Below are 9,567 nucleotides of genomic sequence, written 5' to 3'. Positions count from 1 at the left end.
AAGGCTTAAAGTAGCAACAACGCTACACATAGAAACTGATGATGGTGGAAAACACCGAAACGTATTTTAATTGATAAATAGACAATAAATGACTGCCTAGGAATTTATTTTGATTTGTAATAATAAAAATAAAAATAAATACCCAACAAGCAGTTTGTATAAAAATCACCGTATATTTATGTTGCAGCGTTTGTTCAATCGCAAATGAGTTGAGTAAACTATAAATTTAGGACAACTTGCTCGAAACCATCAAGTCCAAATGCAAAATACTGAAGTTCTTGTAGAGTTTATAATTGTATTACTTAAATAACTTTAAAGTTCGGCCTGGCAGGCAAATTATGACTTACATTGTTTTAAAAATGTTTGAAATTGATTAGACTCTTTTTTTGTCAACCGCAGGTTGTTATTTGTGACTAAATGAAACAAATTCGGTCCGTTTCAAGTTTCAAATAAACTTTCTACAGGGTGGCAAATGAAACAATGCACAATTGAGGAAAGTTCCACATTATTTCAGTTGGACAAAAAAACGTTTGTTTTTGTATTTCAACACCACAGGCATTAAGAATAGTCCTCGTACCTTGAAAAACAATTTTCAATTATTACTCATCTCGTTTATTTATAGATTGATCCGAAAATTGATTTAAAAAATGTTACGACAACGTGAAAACAGAAAATTAGAAGCAATAGAAGATAAAGAAAATACTGGCTAAGGGACTTATTTTAAAAATAAGTTGATGTTGATAATGAAATCAGAAAATGTCATCAATTTGATTCTTGAAATTTAACTTTCTTCATCATATAAATATATTTAAAAAATATCATCTTCATTTAAGTTGTGAGCAAGTGAACAAAGCTTCTAAGGTTATACGACTTAAATATTCTGCTTAAGCCCTAGCAACAACTAAGGTTTAAATGATCCATCATCTAAGGTGCACTTTAACCATTAGATTAGTGTTGGTTCACTTTATTCAGAAGCACTTTAGGTTAAAATGATTCGTAGTTTGACTGGTGGAAATTGCTGGTATTGCCGTATTTAACATATTCTCGCTATTCCTCGTTTCGGTTCGCCTTATCTTTATTTCATTCAAATGACAAATGTTCCACGTCTTTGAGTGCATTCCAGAAGCATACACGTGATGCTTTCTAGATAATTCTCGCTTCTCTAGGAATGCTTGTTGCTTTTTTTATATAAATACAAAATCTGACTTCAGATAAAGATTTACGAATTATATGGGCTAATTACTAAGGCAGCGTATTATCGGCGTTGTATTTAATTTCTGGAAAAATATTGAAGTCTGAATCAAGACTACAAGGAAAAGTTTCGCAGACGCGGAAAACTTTTCAACCGATAAGGAGAAGCGATCGATTTTGGTTAAAAATCACTTTCCTTCAATAGATAGTAAAAATATATTTCCCGGTGGAGCTATTTTTAATATATAGTAAATCCTCTATTCTCAAAAATATAATTATTGAATTAATTTTTTTAATGACTAGCTAATTTTAAGCAAAGTGCAATATTTTTTCTGGCTCCAGCAGATTTATGCTTGGAAAATTCAGTGATTATTTCTCCACGCCATTCCTCTGAAACGCTTAAAGAGGAAGGTTCTGGGTGATCAAAAACAACCGATTAAAAAATATTGGGATACTGGGAACGGATATGGAACGGAGTTGGAATATTTTTTCTTTATATTAAAATATATTCTCTGGTATATTGGTTTTACTATCAAATAAATCAAATGCACATTTGCATTAATACTTAGATAATAGCGGTACGAAGTGTCTGATAAATTGCCAAACCTGCAAAAATTCCGATGAGAAACAACCCATGCTTGCCTTAATCTGAGAAAATATTGGGATACTGGGAACGGATAGTTGGATCATGGTTCAAAAACCCTCTTAAATTATGCAACAATTACTTTCTAGGCATTTCAACATAACTTTAGTCTACTGCAGTTGCTTAAATTTTCTAAAAAAATTACGGATTTCTTGGCGAAGCTGGTTGAAAACGAAACTTACCACATATTATGCAGGTTAGTTAGATGTTTGCATACGAGGCGTTGAAAGAAGTCGATATGAATAACTTATACGGATTGTATATACTCGATATGAACTTCGCATGTAGTCCTCTTCGAATATAAATAAGCATTAAATATTTAACTTTATGGAAACACACATGCACAAAGATAATTTAAATGAAAATAAAGGTCACAATTACAAATAAAATCAGCAAATTACTGGAATCGGCTAATTTAATTTTCTTTATTTTTTCAATGAACAAATACGTCTGATCGACTGATTCTCTTCGTCTTATTACCTAGTAAACAAACGTAAGTAGATAACGAAATAAATTGATTAATAAATGAATTAAAAATTACATTTTTTGATCAAATAAAACTTAACAAAGCCGAGTTGGAAACGAGGCCCAACAATAAAATGTATATTTTTAATGATTCACACAATCCTTCAATCTCAAACTTTCCCTTTCGTTCCTATTAAAAATAATGACTGGTATAAAAGCGCAATAAAATTGATTTTGTTTGTGGCATCAACGTAATTTTCCAGTAAGCAAGTAAAAGAAATCGACGCGTAAACGAAACCGTTCCAAAAATGATTTAGGAGTTTGGAAACCCGTTCTATTTATCTGTTATGACACCGCAGGATTAATCAGTAAACCTTGTAAATTGTATTCCAGCTTGGGGGGGTTTTATCGCAAGCTATGTTATATGTTATTTTCATGAAATAATGGATTAATTTAATGGATATTAGAGATACGAATGTCAGCAACAACACCGATTTCGAAAATGCTGACTTTTCGCTGAAAGGGATCTTAAGAGAGTCGGTCAACAGCCTTCGTTTTCAATGTAGAGACGCTGGGAAACTACAGAAAATAATACAGTCTCAGGCGCAAATAACTTTTTTCCCGTTGGATAATTATATAAATTGGAATGATTAGAAATGCCGACTTTTATCCAGTTCTATCTTCTAGAGTATGTGAATTGCTTTCATGCAGCTTAATCTTTATTGTAAATGGGTCAGTGTCGGAAAGACAAATAATACCCAAAATATAGATTTTGCAAAAAAATTTAAATGTGTATATTGTGTTGAACTCACTGACCATGTGGAAACAAACAAGAAATTATGCATGAGATTTTCCAAAAGCATTCAAGTTGCATTTGTAAATTGTAGAGCACTATAGCATTAAGATTATTACAGTTCTCTTCGCTGGTTAGTAAATTGCAAATTTGCGTTTTAATGTTTCTTGATAAATAGCCGAACCAAAAAAAAGGTTCACATAAGACTTTTTCTGCACTATTAAGATAGAACAATGTTTTTGGATGACTTACCATCATAGCTGAAATGTCTTCTGATGGTTTTGATACGTTCTTGATTACAGTTTCTGAGTCATAATTCTGCTAACTAAATCTGAAACAAAAATTACTTCTAAATGTTTTAAAATACTTCAAACTCATACTTAGCAAATATGAAAATGCCATTTGGAAATGTATTTTACAGACGTTTTGCAGAAAACGGTATTTTGAACACTTAATTTAATTGGATAACTGTTGTTCTATGTTCACATTGACTTAGTTTAATAGTAGAAAATTAAGTAATATAATTAAAGTTCATATTTTTTCTTACATTCCTTCATTCATTCTTTCTCATAACAGTAGATTTTAATTAGACGAGACATAATAAAATTAATATTTTCACCTAAGAAAACACAAACAGCTCTTTTAGACTGTTGTACAGCGAACATGCACAAAAATTTGTAAAATTACCATAATTACGCACATTAGTATATTGCAACAGAATTAACGAAAATGATCTTTATATATTAACGCCATTTCAACTTGATTTTAAAAACGCAGGCAAATTTGTAATAAAATACTAATTCAAAGTGCAATAGCACAAAAAACAAATTTTCATAGGAAAAACCCTAACCATAAATGCATTTGTAATTAGTACTTTTCCATTGTATTACCTTGTTTGGAAGACTACATTACTCTGTAAAGTAATAATTTGTTATGCGTACTTATCAATGCGCTAAATTTACTTTGATTTCATTGAACGGTAAAAAAATATTCTAAATTAAATTAACTCCAACAAAATCGAGACATTTAATATTTAATTTTAACAAACATTTAAATAATCAGTAAAAACAAAGGTGTTTTCTAGTGTAATACAGAATAACAAATTGACCAGGTAAGCATAGTTATAGAATCTGATTTCTTCTCAAAAACGAAGACTAATATTCACACAAAAAGTGATGAACGATTGAACATTTAAAAGCATTTTAACTTTATTAATTAGCATGAGTCTTTATTTATTCTGCGCTCTGCATTAACGCGTATTATCTTTAAATATACAAAATTCAGAAAGCAACGCATTAAAAAGTGGATTCTACAAGTGGAAGGTGACACGCTAGAAAAAAAATAAATTCGTACTAACAAACCTCTATATCAAAATGGGCTTCTTAACAACAATAAGTAGAGCTTCACAAGACATAAGAACTGGAATTTCTGTCGGAGAAATTAATATTGTTATCTCAAAAAGTAAATTAACACATTTGAACATTTATTGAACATAAAAATGAAAATTTAATTAAAAACTCATTCACTACCACATTTGAATGATAATACCCATATATACCCAAATTAAATAACACCAAATATACAATTTATCTGAAAATATTGTATAGGATTTACATTTCATACGAAAGTTGAGTTACCTCCGTTATTTAAAAAATAAATAATTTATTTTCAAGTACGATATTGGAAAAAACGTTGGCAGCTTACACTTTATAAGCGTCAGAAAAGTTGTCAGATGAAGCATCTCGGAAAAGTTACGAGGTTTGGAATATTCAATTATAAATTCAAAAAGATGAAACATTAAATGGAACTGAACGGAAAATAAAGTGACAGATATTCAGGGTTCCTCCGTGAGACGCCTCGAAGATTACGACAAAAACAATTTCCCTTAAGATAACTCGAAAAGCGGTAAAATTGTATTAGAGCTTTGTGGGCTGAGTCGTGTATAAAGCGGAAAATATGTTTCGTTTAATTTTTGATTAAATTTAGGCTCAGATTGGATTTTGTGACTGCCAAGAAAATATCAACTTTGGATAAGGTCGAAACGTAATTATTGCATATTGGCCAAGGCCATGTTTCTATACTACGATATTTCTTTTTGAGCCCAGCTTTTTAATACTTAACATAACAAAACGCAGACGCGTCAAACCGTTTGGAATACATACATGCATGTAAACTGGAACAGAACAAAGAAACAGGACTTTAACTCGCGGCACTAGAGCAACTTAAATGTGCTTTTTAAATAAATAAAAAATCAAAAAACACCGATAAATTCAAAAAGAGTAGACAAACCAGCAAAAATTTAATGCGAACTAGTCTCCAATTGCAGAAAAAAAATACCAGCTTGAGCTTGACGAACATTCATTCCGTGTAAGTTAGAATTAAAAAACATCATTAAATTTGTAGGGGTACAGTATTTACTCAAAGCTAATTGAAGTCTTAGGTATGTGTATACTTCTATAGAACATGAGATCAAAGGTTTGTTCAAAGGTTCAGGTCTTTGAAAACATCAACGAATTTTGCTAGATGAAAAGTTTAATTGAACATTCGCGTTAGTTAGGACTATAATTAAGGGTTTTACATGCCCTGCAAACTAAATTTCAAGACATGGCAGGCTTAAAAAGTGTATTCATGTTTAAAGTAAAATGTCCCTGAACGCTTTTCTAGCAGGCATAGATTAGTTTATACGTTCGGAATTAATTATAATTTAAAAATGTTTTCTATATATTGCGTGATAGTCAATGCATTTATTATTTTACTTCAAAATTTCTCCTATGGGTTAATTTTGTTTCATGTTTTTTTGCGGATAATTGTGTATTAACTCTACTCGTGACTGTTTGAATGAAGTTATCTAAATCAGAGCTAGAGTATTTTCATCACATACGTGCAACGTTGAAAAGTAGGTGTGTTTTACTTTTTATCGTTTAGAAACATTCGTGAAGATTCTTACCGTGTTAGCAGGTCGTTAACACATATTTTAGTAAAAGACGCAATAAGATTATTTCAGAATTTATTTTAAATTACGTCCGTTTCTTGCATGAACAACTATGTGAAATTAGCACAGGTATGAATATAGTTATGTGTTAGCTGGCTGATACAATTTTCTAACATCAGATCTTGCTTGAACCACACATACAGAGTGATTAATAAATGTTAGAAGACAATATAAAATAGATGTTTTGGTCCTAAATGTGTTTAAGAACCCAACAAAATGTAATGAAAGAAAATGCTAAAACAGGTTAGTGTTTAGAAGAGTTTAAACACATAGAACATTTAATATGTACATATTCTTCTTTATGCCCACGGGAAAAATTTAACTTGCCTGCCCAACGACTTTCACGTCTCGTTCTAAATTTAATTGACACTCAAAGCGCTTTATTCTTGTTCTTGTTGCGAGTTCATTATTATTTTCCACACTATTTAATTAAGAAATTGTGCGAATTTGCACGAATTAATTTGTTCCAATGATTCTTAATCGCAAAGAATATTTTTAAAATTAAATGAATTACGGAATTGCAAAAAGCATATCCAATTGATTGGATTGGAAGTTGGGTTGTACTCAACTGTATGAAACGTGTTTTTCTTTATGAAAAAAGTATATGTATATTAAGTAAATATTAATAAAAAAAATAAGTTTTTTTATTTAATTTAAAAAAATTAAAACATTGTTTTCATTTGTGGTTCTAAAAAAATTGTYGTTCCCCAAATCTGATWAAAAAAAATATTTCGAATTATCATACATAAAATTATATTCAATTAGRTTCTGTGTAATTTAATAAATACACTTTATATGAGTTTATATGAGTATWTGAGTTCTCTCTTGATCAGCCAGTTGTAGTTAAATWTAGTGCTGAAAATCTATGTGCCATCCATCCAAAACAGGATATTTCAAAGAAAACTGTAGTAAAATATCTGTAAGAGAAAACAATTTTGTAGACGTAGAAAAACATAAACAATTAGTCTGCTAGCATCGCTGAGAAAAAAATGAAATCACTGATTCTCTGCTAAATATGACACTTCCAATGGACAATCTAATATCAAATTAAAATAGTAAAGCACAAGTGGACGAAGTGAAAAAGAAACTAAAAGCCACAATACAGACAAAAAAGCGAGTAAATATGATATAGAAACAAAACACGCAATAGAACAAATACGTTAAGTAATTTTCAACCAGTGATCCGCGACATATAATAACGGTGTTTGCTTGTTTGTGTGTGATATTCCTCTTCCAAAAATGCCTATAACGCAATTTTAAATGTATTTGGCTTATACTAAAAAAATACTTGTAGTACATTAAAAATATTATATTGGGAAGTGAAAAAAAAMTTGTTTTTAGAGTMTGTTGCGATTAAATTGGAAAATTATTTTCATAAAATKTATTTAACCCTTAACTAGTATCGTCTTTTCCAGARCYCAGAATKGTATTCTGGGGTCWAATTAGWCCMTAARCAAAAATTCAGTTTCATCATGCATAAACTTTTGTTTATGCATGATAAAAAAGTTTATTTTTTTATATCTCTAGTCACATACAAACGTAGGCTGAGAATATTTGATTAAAAAACAAAACTTAATTAAAAGAAAAGTAATGCAAACATGGTAAAAAATAGAAACGAAAAATCTTAATCTCCATAAAATGTGGCACAAAGCAAGCCGATCCAACTGTACCGTGATTTACATTAATTTTTATAAGGCCTATTAATCGCTGAAGTCACTGAAATATTAGAAATTTGTGTTTGGACCATGGACAAAAAGCACATCTCACTGAGAGATGAGACACAAGGGCATATTTAGAAGCCATTAAACTAAAAACAACTGATAACAAAGTTGATGAGTACCTACTTTGTAGAATTTCATTGATCTGGCATAATCTGAAAAGTGCAATAGTGAATCAAATAAATTAAAGTCTTGTAACAGATTAATAAAACCCGAGCGTACATCAACATTTTTTTTGGTTTTAAAGATACTTGTTTTTTGAATAAACAGGAAAGTTACTTACTGCACTTTTAATAAATCTTTTAAAACACAAACAAAAACCAGGGAACAATAAACAATGATTTATTTTTGCAAGGCTGTCTGGAAATGTCATCAAACATGGAAAGGTCTTAAAAATTCGTGATTAAAGCAGGATATGGTTTTATTGCAGGTTTATCATTAAACAGAACAGTCAATGACAACAAATTTGGAAATATCCAAAAACCATAGCCATTTCTCTCGATTTACGAGAGCGAATAAAGCCAATTATGTTGTTTCTTAACGCTTTTTTAATTCACAAATAATGTGTATTGCTATAAAGACTTTTTTGTTCTCGTTCTTTTTGTTTGTCGTAAAAAAATATATGGAAACAATTTTAAATTCAAGTATGTATAGGTACACTTTTTTCCGATAATGAATTACGTTTAGAAAAATAACCTGTATCAGTTGATACAGGTTCAATAAATAACTCGAACTAATAAATATGATTCCGATAGGTGGAATGTTGCAATTATCAAATAATCTGAAAATAATCAAGTGATTTATTGACGAAAATTAAAAATAGCACTCTGAAATAATATTTGCAATGTACATGATAAAATTCTCGATATGTTGTGAAGCAGAGATGTAGAATTTAATTTAATTAAAAATTCCTAAATAGTTTATTGATATTCGTCTAGATGATTTGTACCAACATCGTATTGCGGCGTAGCTGTAGACATGTTAAAAAATAATTAAACTTTGAGTCAATGAAATAATACATAAAATTGTTTTTCAGCTATACCTTGGATAAATGTTCGGTCGGTTTTATCACACAACTGATAAAAAATATGTAATACTGGATAAAAAGAACAAAATGTACATATACAAAAGCTAATTTTTTGATTAAATATTTCCGAGGTTAAAGCCGTCATCACATATGGATATGGGCTGAAGAATAATTAAATAAACTTTTGCTTTGGGGCAAATACGTTTTTTCCTCTTTTTGTGTGTGTTTAACTAAAGGCGTTTTTCTATTCATATTAATAAATACAACAGAATGTAAATATTAATGAGTATTTAATCTGAATTTTTATTATAGTGGCTGAGTATGTCAACCATTTACAACCACTACATCTAGAATATTTTATCTTATATACCTACAGGACTGACTATCCTTCTTGTGAAGCTATTCGTAAAATTTCAGACAGTTTTCCTTCAAATAAAAATGTTGGATACGTGGACGGTTATTTGGTACAACCGGACTGATTGACCATTCTTGCATCATCACTGTCAGCAGAGTAATTTTTTGTTGTTGCATTTCTCGGTTAAACCAAATTAAAAAAGTTTTAGCCTTAGAAGGTGTGTACTCTGTTAACAATGTAATATGTGTTTTCTAGAAGATAATATTTTTTACAAACTCCTTTTTGGGCATTTCGCCTCAAAAATTTTTGTCTTTAAAAAAGACATCATTTCCTCACGTCTTTTATTACAGATTGATAAATAGTGCTCCTATTTCGCAATAAGA

General features: G+C 30.0%; 1 protein-coding gene and 1 long non-coding RNA gene across 4 annotated transcripts in view; one reads left to right on the top strand and one right to left on the bottom strand.

Annotated features, from left to right (window-relative positions):
* LOC109540307 (adenylate cyclase type 6) overlaps nucleotides 1-9,567 on the bottom strand; it is a 232,004-nt gene that overhangs the window by 144,794 nt on the left and 77,643 nt on the right. For both annotated transcript variants that reach the window (XM_048665026.1, XM_048665025.1), the window contains exon 3: nucleotides 3,345-3,423. In XM_048665026.1, coding sequence (XP_048520983.1) covers nucleotides 3,345-3,350 — 6 coding nt within the window. In that variant the 5' untranslated portion in view covers nucleotides 3,351-3,423. The remainder of the gene's footprint in view (nucleotides 1-3,344; nucleotides 3,424-9,567) is intronic.
* Nucleotides 1-9,567, top strand: part of LOC125503896 — a 309,807-nt gene that overhangs the window by 223,616 nt on the left and 76,624 nt on the right. The gene's annotated exons all lie outside the window — the stretch shown is intronic.

This window comes from Dendroctonus ponderosae, unplaced genomic scaffold (genome assembly GCF_020466585.1).
Source record: "Dendroctonus ponderosae isolate FM_Combo_2020 unplaced genomic scaffold, Dpon_F_20191213v2 Dpon_F_20191213_3, whole genome shotgun sequence".
NCBI classification, from domain to species: Eukaryota; Metazoa; Arthropoda; class Insecta; order Coleoptera; family Curculionidae; genus Dendroctonus; species Dendroctonus ponderosae.
This window is presented reverse-complemented; position numbering and strand designations above follow the sequence as displayed.